Source organism: Passer montanus, unplaced genomic scaffold (genome assembly GCF_014805655.1).
Source record: "Passer montanus isolate IOZ18808 unplaced genomic scaffold, ASM1480565v1 scaffold70, whole genome shotgun sequence".
Lineage (NCBI taxonomy): Eukaryota > Metazoa > Chordata > Aves > Passeriformes > Passeridae > Passer > Passer montanus.
In genome coordinates, this window is record NW_024372148.1 from 2998602 (window position 1) to 3014858 (window position 16257).

The 16257-nt window shown below is 40.7% G+C and overlaps 1 protein-coding gene across 3 annotated transcripts in view; it reads left to right on the forward strand.

Moving 5' to 3' along the window:
* The window catches only part of OSBPL1A (oxysterol binding protein like 1A), a 76152-nt gene that overhangs the window by 54409 nt on the left and 5486 nt on the right, over positions 1–16257 (forward strand). For all 3 annotated transcript variants that reach the window (XM_039730053.1, XM_039730054.1, XM_039730055.1), the window contains 10 exons: positions 162–318; positions 5307–5382; positions 5758–5892; positions 8733–8830; positions 9511–9693; positions 10166–10273; positions 10365–10454; positions 10702–10828; positions 14062–14178; positions 14966–15089. In XM_039730053.1, coding sequence (XP_039585987.1) covers positions 162–318; positions 5307–5382; positions 5758–5892; positions 8733–8830; positions 9511–9693; positions 10166–10273; positions 10365–10454; positions 10702–10828; positions 14062–14178; positions 14966–15089 — 1215 coding nt within the window. The remainder of the gene's footprint in view (positions 1–161; positions 319–5306; positions 5383–5757; positions 5893–8732; positions 8831–9510; positions 9694–10165; positions 10274–10364; positions 10455–10701; positions 10829–14061; positions 14179–14965; positions 15090–16257) is intronic.

Sequence of the window (16257 nt, forward strand, 5' to 3'; positions counted from 1 at the left end):
GCAGCAGTCTCTGGCAGTACTAGTTACTTACCAAATGGATGCTGTCATCAGGACACAGTAGGCTACTTAGGTTTCAGTTTTGTACAAGGCGGGGAGATCTGGTAGTGACTGAAGTCTAGCACAGGCAGTAGATTCATTAACATGCACCTGCTCTTTTGCAGATTCGGAATCTGAAAAATCATTAAGTGGGTTTGAAACAACAGCAGCCTACTCATTAGAGGACAGCATGGATTCAAAAGATACAATAACTTCAAGCACGTCTGAAGAAAAGGTGTGTGGCAGTGGGGAGTCGCTGTCAAACGGAATCAAAAAACACAGGTAGGATGTTGTCCATTCTTAAAGTTCTATAATATGCATTAATGGTAAGAGACCACAGGAATCTCTGAAAAGCTAACAGAAAAATTTTACAACTTTGCTAGGGATGATAGACAAGTAATTGGCTGTGCTATGATTTTATAAAGACTGTTTTTCCAAGGTGTGCTCCTTTGCATCCTGATGATCCAATCTAAATAAGTAAAAAGAAAATATAATGTGCTGTTTAAAAATGGACACACTTGTTTTTTATTAGATCTTATTGAAATCTATGTGGATTTTAATTCCTTCATTTATCTTTAATGACCTGTACCTCCTATTGCCTCTTTAATTTCGAGTTATTTGATCCTTCTGTTGGTATCAGGAATGAATGAAAAATATTGCTAGCCTGGCATCAGAAACTCAAATGTGAACAAAGGGAGTCTTATTCTAAAAGTCTCATCCATGTTTTATGTGCTTATTTTGTGTTGTCAAATGATCCATTTTTGTTTGTTTCCTTGCCGATAAAGGAGGACAATAGGTCTGGAGTTAATGAGATGTAACAGACACCACTATTCTCCAGTTTCAGTGAAAGGGCACTATAACATTTGTGCTACAAATAAAGCCAGACTTCAGCATGTTTCAATGAGACTATTCTGGAAGTGTTTTGGATGTACAGGATGATGATGGAGACACCACATTTCTGTAAAACCAGGAAAATAATATTTAATTTTACAGAAGGAAGCTAGATAGGCTTTAATTACTTGGTATTTTGGTAGTTAAAGCCCAGTAACTGTTGAAGTGAGTTGGTAGCATCAGACCTGATAATTTCAAAGGTTGACCTGTGCATGTCTCATATTAGACAAAGACTGAAGCAAATGAGGTCTTGGGTGGAGTAATGAGTGTTTTGAGGAGATAACATAAAGCAGCTGACTAAGCATGTTGCTTTGCTCTTGTGCTGTTAGCAATGTGGTATTTATGGCGTTGGCTAAGTGCCTTCCCTAATTAGAGCAGGATGTTTGGGAGTGGGGGAGGAAGGACTAGGTGAAGGTGGACATCTGATTGCCTTCATGCCTTGGAAACAGTGAGGAGAGAGGATGCAGTACATAATGAACGTGAAAATGATGGTGCATGTTGACTTGCATTGTATTGAGGAGTTCAAACAGGAGTTACTCCTCCATTTACTGTAAAAAATTACTTTGCAACTTCTTGTAATGCTGTGCAATGCTGTCAGAACTGCAGGGAGCAGGTGATTGGAGGAGCATTTCAGAGCTCCTGATTTTATGAAGAGTAATGAAAAGTAAAAAGCAAGTACATCTGCCTCAGTTGTTTCTCTGAGCTGCCTGTCTTCTAGTAGTAAAGAGAGCATAGGATGTTAGAGTAAAATGGGTGCATAAATTTGCTAATAATTTACTGCTGAAGAAAAGTGGAACCTTTTTTGAATCTATTTTGCATCTAGATAAGAATGTATGACCTTATTTTATGTGACTAAATGGCTGTAGAATGTATGGCTGTATTTTATGGGATTAAATGACTATAACAACATTATAGATTGAGCTGTAATGTTAGGCTTTTTTACCTGGCACTTTGGTGTCACACTGGGAATTGTCCCCAAATATATTGATGCAGACTCTTTCTCCCCAGATGCTCAGACAATTTAAACTTCACCCCTTCTCAGGGGATGTGAGATGTGTGCTATTTTTTGCCTCTTCTCTGAGGCTGTTGGTAGTAGCCACGTTTGGCCTGGTAGAGCATCTGTTTCATGTGACTTCAGAACTCTGTTACCTGCCTGGAGCTGCTGGCTCCAATTTGTGCCTGTTTTGTCTGGGGGCTGGTTCTAACTGTGTGCATGTGGTGAAATAGGCACTGCCTGCTTTGCCACCTGGGTCCTTTTCAGAGTAAAAGCTGTAACCTCTTGATGCCAGGAAAAGTGAGGGATTCAGAATGTTTTGACTTCACTTAATTCCATCCTTACACCCTTGAGTTTGCTTATAGCTTTTTCTTTTTTAAACTTCCATTTGTGTTAACCACATGGAAAATTTAATTTCATATTAATTTCTTTTTCTTAAAATCTTGATACCTTCAGATGAGTAGAGGATCTGTGCCTTTAGGTTGCACATAAGATTACCTAACACTGTTCAGCCCACAGTTTAAATAAGATTCTTTTCTGTCTCCATCTAGAGATCCTGAGCTCTAATCTGCACCTCAAATATTATTTGAGTGGTTGAGAGTTTTTCACACAGAAGTGGAGGTTGGTTTTTGTTTGGCAGGGGGAGTATACATGCTTCGAGTTTGGAAATGGAGGAATAAATTTGTTGGTTCCAAGGAGTTAAAAGTGTTGGGAAGTACATCTACAGATAGGTGAAGCCAGTACCACATCTGCATGTTTATTCTAGGGGTGGTTTGGTTGTTTTGGGGGTTTTTTTTGTTTTGTTTTTTGTTTTGGTGGAAATTTTTGTTTGCTGGTTTGGTTTGGTTTTTTTAATGTAGTTTGCATCCTGCTGATTGTTCACAGAGTTGAGAGTAGACTTAACTTTTGTTACACTTCTTGGGAGAGGATTTGAGAGATAGAGTAGTACAGTAAATAATCAGGAAGCATTCAAATAACTTCTTTTTTAGAGGGAAATTTTTTCATCTGAGCCAAACTTATTAAAAAAAAAAAAGGCAAAACCCCCACGCCTCAAAAAAGTTCAAGCAAACCCCCAAAAACTCCAGTGCATAAAAATGTTCTGTATTAAGTGCTGATGTTTTATATCCACCTGTCACTGCTGTTTTTGTCTTACTGCTGAATTTTGTTGTCAGCTTTCCCTTTGGTCCCTGCTTTGGGGGCCTTTCAGAATCCAAACATGTTGGTGTTCCGTTTCATGGGAGCCAGGAGACTGTTTGTGCAGGTTGGCATGAAAAGCAAGCTAAACGTGCCTTTTTCACTCCATGTGTTTCCTTCCCCACAAGATTCCTTAGCAGTTGATGTATAATAGCTAATGCTTTGGGCAAGTGTTTTTTAAGTAAAGGATCCTAAATAAATCTCATCTGTTCTACTGCACAGAAATTCCAGCAGATGTTTTTGTCACTTAAAGCTAAAATTAGCTTCTGTGTTGTTTTTGAAACTGACATCTGGAGAGAAGTTTTTGTATTCAAAAATCATTTGTTTAATCACAGGGAGTATGTCAAGGTTAGTAGGTCTCAAGTCTTGGCTGCCTGTCATTTGTCCACATGTCCTTATTTGTCCCTGGGATCTTCCTTGGTGTCTTAAAACTGCTTTGTTTTTCCAGTGCCTGTGTGTGTGTTCTAAAGGGAGGAGAGAACTGACTCCCATAGCAGGTTTGACTGATATAGGCAACAAATACGGCTGAGTGGCTGAAACTGAACACCAACGTTCAAGTGATTAAACAAATTGAACAAAAGGGCAGGTTAACTTTAATGAAAATGTAAGTTTTAGTATGTAAGGAAAGCAATTTCTTTGTATACTTCAGCAAACTAAGGTTAATGTGTTTAACATGCAGAAGGACTTACTCAAACACAAGTACCCACTCTGCTGACTGCCTGCATTAAAGGATACACAAGAAAAACAAGTTAACATTACAAGTGAATATAAGACTGAATAGTTGGTGGACACTGTCCTCTCCTGGACATATGTATCAAAACATCCCCAGAAGTATTTTATACTTGATATGATTCAGGATGATCTTTTTCACACAACATTTTTGTCTCAGTGAAAAGTCAAAATGGGGAGTGAGTGGTGGTGTATTGGTCAATTAAAATAAATCCTCCTACCCACTCATCCTCTGCAGGGGAGCCGAGTAAAACAAGTAGGTGTTGGGCTTGTAGCTTCTTGCTAACACTATAGATTGCTACCATTAGGAGATCAGACATAGGACTGGGTTTTTGATGGCATGGGACTTGTTTGATTTTTAAGAAAGATTTTCTGGTTTTGTTCTTTCTGAAAACTGAAGCATCAGCCCTGGTAAAGGTGTTCCAGTGGCATAGTAGGCGAGGTAGCACAGCAAGTTGGGCTATTGAAACAAACAATTTTCCTAAGTATTTTTTTCCTAAAGGCAGTGTTTCTGTTTTCAGAAAGGTGGGGTGAAGAAAGAAGGTACAGCCTGTTCACACTCTCTGAAAAAGATTGCTTTAGCTACCTTGAGCAGAGACAAGACAGCCTTGGTTAGGATAGTGAGACAATAATTTAGTATTAACAAAACGTTGAAAGTTTAATAGTGAGCTCTAGGTAATTTTTATTGATAAGAACAGAAAAATTGTGAATTTTGCTTACTGGAAATAGCATCATGATACAAAAATAGATTTGTGTTGTGGACAAAGGACTTTGACCAGTACTTATGCCTTCTAGAAGTAAATTGGATTAACAGTTGAGCTGGTCAGTAGCAGTAAGAAAACAGAACAAACTCCATGCTTGATTTCCCATAAGGCTGAGAATTGTACACTGTGTTCTCAGCCTAAATGCTGGTCCTTGAAAGTATGCTTATGTTTCAGGATATGTCAGCCCCCTGTAGAACAGGCTGCTCTGTTTGCTCTTCTCTAATGATGCTGCTTTTTTCTGTTGTTCCTGAGGGCTGGTTTTAATAAAGTCTGTAAATGTTGTGGCCCTTCGTTGTCAATATAAAGTGACTAGCAGAAAAACCCTCCAAAAAATCACACTGTTTTAACCCTGTTCAGACATAGTGAACATGTACCTATTCAGTTAACTTCCATTTTCTCACAAAGACACAACTAAATATCTTAGTGGTGCCATTGTGAAAAATGCTCTGATGACTGCTGTAGACATTCTCTTCCTCTGGTGTTATGCAAAATTAATGGTTCTGGTTTTGGAGAAATTCATATTTCTATGCAGGTAAAACAATTTAAGTGCTTCAAAGTAGCACTGTCATTGCCCCTGGGATTTTAATTTAAAAATTGGGAAACTGTTCCTTTCATATATGAGCATTTGCATTTCTTAGTCATGGTTGGTATTGAAAACTTTTCTTACTTCTGCTTTTTTCCCTTCTTCCTTTCCACAGAACAAGCTTACCATCTCCAATGTTTTCCAGAAATGACTTCAGTATCTGGAGTATCTTAAGAAAATGCATTGGCATGGTAGGTAAACAGAAAGCCATGATAAAAAATGGGGAGTGATTGTTTTATTTGAGGCCCAAATGAAAACTTGCTTGGAGTAGAGGTCTTTTGTATGTGTTTTTTCATTTGTTTATGGGGTTGGTTTGTTTTGTCATTGATAGGAAGTTTGCTGTTTGGTTTTCATTTTGGTTTAAAAGTAGCCTTAACTCCAGCACTGCTCTGCTTACCAAGCTCATAAGGGTTTTGTCCTTCCAGTATTAGCAGAGCCAGGTCAAGCACGTTGCATTAGCACTAAGAGCATCATTTATTTTTGTAATAAGCCAATTACACTTGGGTTACTGCGGGCCAGGGTATCTAATCATTCAGCTCGTAACACGAATTTCATTTGTGCATCAGGAGCTGTCGAAGATCACAATGCCGGTTATATTCAACGAGCCCCTGAGCTTCCTGCAGCGACTCACGGAGTACATGGAGCACACATACCTCATCCACAAAGCCAGCTCCCTTTCCAGCACCACCGAGCGAATGCAGGTGCGTTGGCTTTGCTAGCTCACGTCAGCTCTTGCTGGATGTTGTGGGATCTTTCTTCCTTCTACATGGTCTCGTTGTAGGAGGAACTCCTGTAACTTGCTGCAGGTTGAGTTCTCTTATTCATTTACTAGTTTTGTTTATTGTCCTGTTTTGGTTTTTTTTCAGAGGGATAGAGTTCAGTTTCTTCCTAGAAGCTGGTATGGTGCTGTATTTTGGGTTTAGAGTGAGAATAGTGCTGGTAACACACTGATGTTTTAGTTGTGCCTAAGCTGTGTTTACAGTAATTTAAAGACTTTCTGCGCATTATGTGCCACCCCACCAGTAAGGACACAAGAAGTTGAGATGCGGGCAGAGCTGGGACAGCTGGCCCCAACTGTCCAGAGGGATATTCCCTACCATATGGTGTCAAGCTCAGTACATAAACTAAGGGAGAGCTGTCTGGGGGCTGCTGCTCAGGATCTGATGGGGCATATGTCTGTGGGTGGTGAGCCATTGTGCTGTGCATTATTTTTTTTGAGTATTTTGATTCTTTAATCATTATTATTTTCCTTTGCTTTTCTGCCCTATTAAGCTACTTTTATCTCAACCCACTGATTTCACCTTTTTTATCCCCCATCCCATTTGGGTTGGGTAGGGGGGTGAGTGAGCAAATGTGTGGTGGGTTAAACCACAACAGTCCTTCATGGCACAAGAAGCAGAGATTGAAGGGTTGAGATAAGAATGGATCTGACCAGAGCATAATAAAGCAAATTATTAATAATTTGCTTTATTAGGACATTAAGTTAATTTATGATATTAGTTTGATAGTCTCCGGTTGTGATGTTGATTTATTTTCTGCTGTGGATGTTCTCAGAGCTGGGTTATGCAACATCTAACTCGCCGTATATGTTCCCTGCTGTGCTGTTTATCACCTCTGGGGGTTGGGTTAAGGTTAACATTTTGTTGTACTTTGTAACACTGTCTCATGATAGAATAGAATTCCTGGTGGTGCATCTGAGCTGGTACTTGCACTCGTCATTGCCAGCATTTCCACACCTTGGGAGCCATCTATAGGAAACCATTCATAGTTACACCTTTTGCCTTTTCTCATCAGAGAGCCAGTCCATGTAGGAGATAGCTTCTTCCATCATCCCCTTCTCCTCCAGGCTAATTAGCTCTTTAGAATTTCAAATATCATCAGAATATCAAATCTACTTGTTCCTTTGTTGGATTTCATGAATGTGTTTCTGGTCTTGTTCACAGTAAAGTGACTATTTGTGGATACCACCCAGAGATCTGCCACAGGGCTGGAGAGCTATGAGTGGCAGGGTGTGTGGGATAGTCTGGGTAAGCACTAGGATAGTGGGCATCTCCGATGCTTTGAAATTTCACTCCTAAGCAAGTGCAGAATCCTGAGAAATTAATAAAATGTTGGGAAAAGTATGCTGTCACCCTGGCAATTCTAGAGTGACAGAAATTACTGCAAGATGCTGGTGCCTGGCCCAGGCCTAGTGAGCCTTGTTCAGCACTGTTCAGTACCCTCAGGGGGAAGAGGCAGCCTCCAGATCTGGCAATAAAGCAAGAGGCACTGGAGCTACTCTAACTGCAGTGTCTGGAGCTGCTGCTGAACCTAAGAACCAGCCTGTGCTGAGGAAGTGGAAGTGTTGGAAACAAAAGTCAGCTCATTTAGTAAGGGATGAAGAAGTTTCTTCCAAGAAGGAGCAGGAGAAAGATGTAAACAAGACAGGCTACTCTCAAGCAGGGCTGTCATAAGAGAATAGGAGAAAGAGGAGCGGTATCTGCTGGTTGGGAAGGAGAAAGATGAAGAGTTCATACATGAGGCAGTACCCACCCAATCCCTGTGAGATACGCAAAAAGATTTCGGCTGTCATCATGTCAACACATTGAAACCAACCTGCTCCAATTTGGGGTAATAACAGAGTCAGTAGTCTGAACTGGAGGATAAGGAAGCCAAGCAGGTAGGATCCCTTATTAGGAACTGAAGCAGTGACAGAGGGATTGGAAAGGTGACACAAGTCACTGTGGAAGTGACTCATGTCAGGTGTGAAGGAAAGATATTCCTTTGAGGGCGATGATATACATCACCCAGACAAGTGGAGCACCTTGGAGAAAGGTATCAGTACCTGAGGGAAGTAGCCCTGCTGGAGGTGATTTATGATGCCCTGGATGACAAGCAGCTAGCCAGAGATGCACAGTAAGTCAGGTGCATGTACCACATGTGGTGGAAGTTTGTATAGAGCCAGAACTGTCACAGTTTAAGCCAGCAGGCAGCTTCAATACCAGGCAGCCACTTGCTCACCCTAATTCCCTCCACCTCCTCCATGGGATGGGGCATAGAACTGGGGAGGGGGCGGAGGAGAGGAAATAATAATTTCAATATACAAAACAAGTGATGCACAGTGCAGTCATGCACTGCCCACTGACCAATGCCCAGGCAGTTTCCAAGCAGCAGCAGCCCCCAGCCAGGTTTCTTTTCCCTCTAGGTTATTCATTTACTGAACATGATATCCTGTGGCACGGAATATCCCCTTGGTCAATGTGTCTGCTGTCCCAGCTGTGTCCTGTCACAATTTCTTGTTCTCCCCAGCCTGCTGGGGTGGTATAATAAGTTGAGAAGTCCTTGACTTTGTTGCTAGACACTGCTTAGCAACAACTAAAACATCAGTGAGTTATCAGCATTATTCTCATTCTAAATCCAAAACAGGACCAATACCAGCTACTAGGGAGAAAATCAGCTCTATCCCAGCAGAAACCAGGACACCTGTCTAGGAAAATATTTTGATGTTCTGTAACACCATGGCTACTGTTGATTAACTGTGTGATCTTACTCTTCTGAGCAGTGTGTTGCTGCATTTGCTGTGTCTGCTGTAGCCTCGCAGTGGGAACGTACCGGGAAGCCATTCAACCCATTGCTTGGAGAGACCTATGAACTGATCAGGTAATGAACAGAGCTGCACTGGAGGGTGGTATTCCATGGCAGAGATGTTTCATTAGATTTGGTACCTGGCTTGCAGACTGCACTTCAGATCATAAGCTTCCAGCCTTTCTCCTAGCAGCTGCTGCAGGTGCATGCAATGCATGTTGATGTTCACCAATTCGCCTTTCAGTGAAGAGAAACTGCTTAACTTTTCAATTCAGAGCAGGCAAATGAAATTTTCTAGGTTTAAAAGCAAGTTCTATCTACAAAAAATATTTTCCCCTGAAACCTTATGAATGAAAAGTGTGCATGGTACATAAGGAGAGTGTACAGAAGTGTTCAGAGTACCTAATAAGCAACATGAGTGTATTAATGTGTAGCTGTACTTAAGGCAGATTTTTCTTTCAGTTAATATTTTGGCCTGAGTTTAGGTGAAGGTTTAAGAAAGAGATCAGTATCGAAAGTAACTATATTGACTCATCAGATCTTGTTTCTTCTTTATATTGTCCTTAGTTATTTAGAATGAGGATGTTCTATGTTTTAGTTGATCTTTTCAGTTTAGCCTAGGCTTTTAATTATGTCTTGCACTGAGTACAGCAACTGTGCATGGGTCCAAGTATCCCCTTCACCTCCGGAAAAACAACTGCAACTTCACTACACTAGCTATGTAGATACATGGTTTGGTTATCTTTATTTTGCAGAGATGATCTTGGATTTAGACTTCTCTCAGAGCAAGTCAGCCATCATCCACCAATCAGTGCTTTCTATGCTGAAGGCTTAAATAATGATTTTGTGTTTCATGGATCAATTTATCCTAAACTCAAATTCTGGGGCAAGAGTGTGGAAGCAGAACCAAAAGGCACGATGACTTTGGAGCTTCTTGAGTAAGTGGATCAGTAATAATTGAAGGGGTACAGTGCCTCATGCTTGAGGATTAGAGTGCATTAGAGTCTCAGGCTTAGGAATGAAGGTGTCCAATGCCCACAGCCCAAAGCCTGAGGACAGATCACTTTGTGGGGAGGAGGGGATTGGAAGATGAAAAGAGCTACCATCGTTTCCCCATGCATGCTGCTAGTAGCACCAGTGGGTGGATGTTCTCCAAGAGCCTGGACATCAGTTCTGCTAAAGCCAGCATGCCTGAATCCTGTTGGCTTTCCTCATATGCTAACAGTGACTGCACCAAAGTGACTGTTTTAAGGAACTGGTAAAATGAGTAGCAGTAAGTTAATAAAGTTCTTGGTTAATAAGTTCTTAAAGTTCATTGCCATGCCCATTTCAAGACTTGGAATGATGATGGCTTATTGAAGGACGGACATCCTGTACACAGGTACACTATTTTAATTTTTATTTCCTTAGGCACAACGAAGCCTACACATGGACAAACCCTACGTGCTGTGTGCATAACATTATTGTGGGCAAACTTTGGATTGAGCAGTATGGAAATGTGGAAATAACAAACCATAAGTAAGTTACGAGTGTGAGTACTTTCACCTCCTGCAAGTTTGGAAAGGAAAAGCATTTGGAAATAATTAGTGCTCTCTTGTTGTGCCTTTAGAACTGGGGAGAAATGTGTACTAAGCTTCAAGCCCTGCGGCCTCTTTGGGAAGGAGCTGCACAAAGTTGAAGGCTACATTCAGGACAAAAGGTAACAGCTTAATTCTAATGGGAAACAAATTACTGCCCTTGGTTCTGAGGGGAGCTGTAGAACTGAATGCCTTTAACAGAATCTGTCAAGGGCACAAACCTGCAACAGCAGGGTTATGAATTCTGCAGTACCAGTAATGCAGTTTTAAAGTTGCTCTCAAAAGTTCTTCTTTCACATATTTTTGTCTGAAATGGGGAAATAAGTCTCTTTAAGCTCCTTTGTAAACTTAGTCTGCTTTTTTTGACAGCAAAAAGAAGCTCTGTGCGTTATATGGGAAATGGACTGAGTGTTTGTACAGTGTTGACCCAGCTACATTCGAAGCTTACAAGAAAAATGACAAGAAAAATACAGAAGAGAAGAAAAGCAGTAAACAGGTATTAATCATGTAGAGAGTTGGGATCTCAAAAGCGTGATAAGACAGCTAAATATTTTAGTAGCATTTAAGAGCATTATGATTTCCTTCATTTATCTTCTCTTTCCTGGTAGGATACAAAACAGATTGGATGATTACCAAGATTAAGGGATAAAATGCTCTTTTTTCCTCTTGAATTTGTATTCAAACCTCCCAAAACTTAGTATGATCTAAATACTGTCTAGTTCATTATCTGCCTCTTCCTCCAGAGTTACATGGAGGAAATAATATATGCATTAGTTGGGCCATTTCTGATCATGTATGATAACATATTCCAATGGGAGGGTTTCGACTCTTAGAAGCAGGACGGATTAGTTTCTTAACTTGATAGAAAATCATATTTTCCAGCTTTTACAAGGAATTTTTATTGCTTTCTATTAAATTTTCACAACTGTAGAAGTGCTGGCAATTTTTTATTTTTCTTCACAATTGATTTTTTTTTCTCTTGTGGAAAAACCCCACTCGTAATTCTTCCAAACTTCTGATTAGCAGGTTTTTGTTTAGGATGAATGGTGATGGTGACAGCATACAGCTTGGTGAAGAGGAGTCACTTGGATAGTAGTTTAAACAGGGATTGTTCCCCTTTGATGACTCTTTTTTTTGTTTGGGTGTTGATAGTTTTTGAAGAAACTTATGGAGAAAAGAGAGAACTCTGACAGCACTTGTGCCTGTGCAGGCTCAGATTGTTGCTGTATCTGAGCTTGCCCCAGTGCTTGTCATCAGGAGAGTGGTAAAGCACTGGGGATTGCTGCTTTTGTGGGAGTCTGAGCTAGAGAACTCCAGGGAAAAGGAATAAAGAAAAACACACCGTGTCTTTGTTCAGCTGCCTGTTTGCATTTTCCAGCAGTGTCAAGATGATCATTGCTTCTTGCTTTGCGGCATCCTCTTGCATCCTGTTGCAGCTCAGGCTGCAGTGTTGCTCTGACTCTAGGAAAATGCTTTTCCTACTTAGTTATCAGAACTCTTTCTATGTAGAAAACTGAAGGCTTTGTAAAATTGAAGGCTTTGTATGAACTAGGCTAGGTATGAACCAGGTCGTGTGTGCTGAATATGTACTCCCACTGCCCCTTGTGTCTGAGGAGCTGGCATATTCTGTGGTTTTGGGGCATTTAGGGGAGCCAAGTCTCACATGTAATGTCTGGATGTGGTTTGTCCCTTCATGGTAGGGAAGGATTCATTCAGGCATGAAATACATGGCTTTTTGAACTTCTCATTAAGATTTTCAGACTCATGTAGTTGTTTTCCAGATATTACTTCTAGTACTTAGTGTGCTATATTGCTGCCAATCAAGAAATGCTTCTGCCTTCCTTGAGGGAACCTGCTTGGATCAGAATTCTTTTGCAGCTTACCCCAGATTTTCCCCTGAATCCCTTTAATTTTTATAGGAATAAAACTTAGGGGAAAATAATTTTTAAGGGAACTAACAAGCCTTCATGTGTGCAAAGGTAGTATTTTACTAACATCAGATAAGTTACAGCAGACCCACATTCAACCCAGGATGGTTCTGTTCTGAATGAAATGGAGTCTTTCTTTAATCAAGATGAAGCATTTTGTGCAGAATTTTCAATGCAAAAAGAGAAGAGAATATGGAAGAGAATAATGTAGGCAACAGCAACTGCCCTCAAACGTGCCTCATTTACAGACACCTCATTTATAGAGGTTTTGCTTTGGCAGGTCTGTTAACTATCCTCACAGCAATATACTGAATACTTGAGTAGCACTGAGAATAAAATATGGATCATTGTGGCAAGAGCACATGAAAATCCACATTTTACTTATTTCTCTGTAATTCTTATGCTATTTTCAAGTCTTGTATCCAACAAGACAGAAATTGCATTCTGTATTGTAGCCTTTCTATAAAAGGCTTGGAGTTTGACAGTCTGATATTGAATTGTCTTTGTTTTGATACAAGGATAATTTTCTGATGGGTTCTGCTTCAAATTTTCAATTTCTGAAGGATTGATTAGGATCATTTAAAGAACAGAATGACAGATTGTTAGCACAGTTGAGATACAGTCAACTAAAAGCCCTGTTTGTCTTCCTAAGAGCTGGGGGGCTGAACCTGGTCTGCACATTGTTCTGCTGATTGTTCATTATTAAAAGCACGGTGAAGGGCTTCTCAGTGGAGCAGAATCCTTACTACTACTTTTGATTTTCTTGGAAGTGCAACTCAGGGGACAACTGAGTGCATGTTGGGTACTGGATGTTTTCAGTATTATCTGATGCAACCATGGGAGAGCAAAGCTCATTAGCAGCAGGATTAAAGCTTCTGGATTGTAGCCACAGTATTTAAGGCATTAGTTGCCTTTAAGTTTGGCGTTAATCTCTGGTGATCTCTGAAACATGCTGCTGTTTTTAGCTGTGATTGTGACACCAGGTTTTCTTGGGATAGCCTTACTCATTGTCCAGCATGGCTTTAGTTCGATCTTCCAGCATCCTCTTCTGTGGTGGAATTAATGTCAGCCGCATCAGAGCCCAGCTGCTTTAAAGCTGTGTGTAAAATGGGAAATGGTTTAGATCTAGTTCAGGTCATACCTACACTGTGATCACCAGTTACTCTCCTGCCCCAGTAACCCTCTGTGGAGTTTCTTACCTTCTGGGAAAAGTCCTGTGGCTACAGCTGCCTCAAGGTTGTATGTGTCACCCTTCATACCCTTTCTAGAAGCTGTATCTAATTTAGGATATTAATTTCACATTTGCAGTTTGCCATTGCAGTGGTTAATGCAAAGGAAGGTTCCTCTGGGCAGAGCAGTAGGAAGGGCTTTTTGTTGTGCACAAACTGGGCACCATCCACATTATGTGCTGGCATTTCTTTGTTGTGGAAGGATGAGGAATGTGGCTTCTATTCTTCACCTTTAATGAAGCAGTAATGAAGTTAAGTATCAGGCATGAAAATGCTTGTACTTCAGGAAACTGGACATCTCTGAGGTGGAAGAATTGATATTTCTTAGTGCTTGAACATCCAGCTTACATCTACAAAAATGAAAGAAACTCTTGGTAGTGTTCCACTGGGAGGGAACTGGGAGTATGTATGCTATATTAATGCCTCAGTCCTTGACAAGAAAAGTTGCTTTGCTGAAATTACTCACCTTTAGTCAAGGAAATAATTTCCTGTAAGTTCCAGTGTTGGAATGATTGGGTGTAAATAGCTCACGACTTCAAAGAACCGCTCTTTTCTTTGTGTGCTGCCTTTAGGTGGGCAATACTGAGGAATCAGATGAGATGCCATTGCCCGACTCTGAGAGTGTGTATGTTATTCCTGGAAGTGTTTTGCTATGGAAGATAACTCCAAGACCTCCAAATTCAGCACAGGTCAGCTATTCTTCTCCTTACTGAAAGTGTGTGCTATACTGTTACTCCATATGGTTTACCCAAAGCACATCCATTTGTTGTCTTTGTCATTAGCAAGTCTGGATTTGCCTGGTTATTGCAACAAGGCTCCCTGCCACAACTGTGACTTTCTAATGTCTAATATCCTAATGGAAGGATAACTGCCACAGGGATCAATCTAGGATTCGTGGAATTTTTCTGGGAAATGGGATGCTTCATGTAAATAGTGGCATGGGGCCTTTCCCCACCTTTTCTCTCTACCCTGCTTCCCCCAGTGAGGCACCAGCCTCGTAAGAAATCACACTGAAGGGACTTATTAGAGGCCAGACACTTCCAAGGACAGACCTGCATGGCACAACTTGGTGTGGGAAGGGCTGTGAAGCTGGGGAACCACTAGGCAGAATACAAGGGTATTATGTGCAACTGAGAAGACAAAGAATTGGTACAGAAAATATGCCCCCACTGCATTAATCAAGGGAGAAGTGTCTCTAAAGAGATAGAGAAAATACCAGAAGGACTGGAAAAACAAGATAAGAGAGAAATAGTGCACTGAGTAATTGGATGCTGCCCTCCTTAAACAGAAACAGCAAGGATCACCTGCACTACCTGACAGTGCAGTTTTGCTGGTACCTTGAGCAATCCTATGTTGACTGATTAAATAATACAAACGCCCTTGGATGTTTGTTTTTAGACAGCAGTTTTCTTTTGTATTAACACAGTAGCTAGAGGTGTCATGAAGTCACCTTTCATCTTTGTCTCTGAATTTCAGATGTATAATTTTACAAGCTTTGCTATGGCTTTGAATGAGTTGGACAAAGAAATGGAGAGTGTGATTCCCAAAACTGACTGCCGGCTACGACCAGATATCAGAGCTATGGAAAATGGAGAAATAGGTAACTTGTTATGGGCAAAGGTGGTTTTATTTTTTTCTTAAAACTGAGGGACTGGAAAACAAGTTGTTAGGTGAACAGCTAGAGGAAGTAGCTCCCCGTGCATTCCTCCATTATGCCAGGCAGTAACTCTTTAACACAACCTTCTGCAGGCTGTGTTGAGCTGCTGGTGTCACCCACCCGTACAGGAGATGGTTGGGATGGAGGAAATCTTCTTCACTGTCACCCATTATCTGCTGCTGTGGTTTAGACTGGTGACCAAAGCAGTGTTGATAAACAATATCTGCTCAGTCTTAAGGAAATACTCGTGAACTTTTCAGTTTGTCTGTTTCCATCAGCCTGATGCAGAGGAAGGGTTTTGTTGTGCCAGTTCTGAGAAATGCAGTCAAAACTATTAAAGTGAAACTGCAATGCCAAAAAATACACTTGATGCAAAATTATGCTTCACTGGGAGTTGAACACTTTTGCTGTCCTAGAATAGTGAATTAGAAATACATGATGAGCCTTCCAGTGAATAGGAGTAGTGTGCTTTTAGACTAATATTAAAGCAGCATGGTGAGCTTTGTAGACTAACAGTATGGGGGCTCTTGTTTTCTCTGGCTTGCTAACTGACTGGGGTAAGTCATGAAACCCTGATTTGGTTTCAGCTGTATAAAAGGGCAAAAACTGTGGTAAGCAGTCTTGAGATCTAGCAATAAAAAAACAGTGTAATGGTGTAACACTGTGCAGTTGTGCAGTTTTATTTCTTTTTACTCAGGAGCTGATATCCATTTCTTTGAGGCTTTTAAAACAGATCAGTGAATTCCCACAACCACTCTCTCCTGCCTATACAACTGTTTTGTGGCCAGGATGATGGATATATTTGGTTCAGAGCATCCCCAGTAATTTGTCTGTGTAAATTTAAAGAGCAAATAACTATGCTGTTAGCAACAGACCATATTCCTTCATGATACACTAGCAGCATGAAGTTTGTATTGCAGCTAGTAATACACAGTGGGTTAGCAGCTGACAGGGAATGGCTGGTAGAAATAGCTAAGAAAACAATTTTTGGAAAACTTGTCTATGAAATGTTTTTAGAGGATTCAGGAAAGTGAGACTGACTTTCATCTAATCTACTTCTGAGTCTGACTTACTCCTCAGACCTTCTGATCATCCTTTCTAGCAAAGAGAA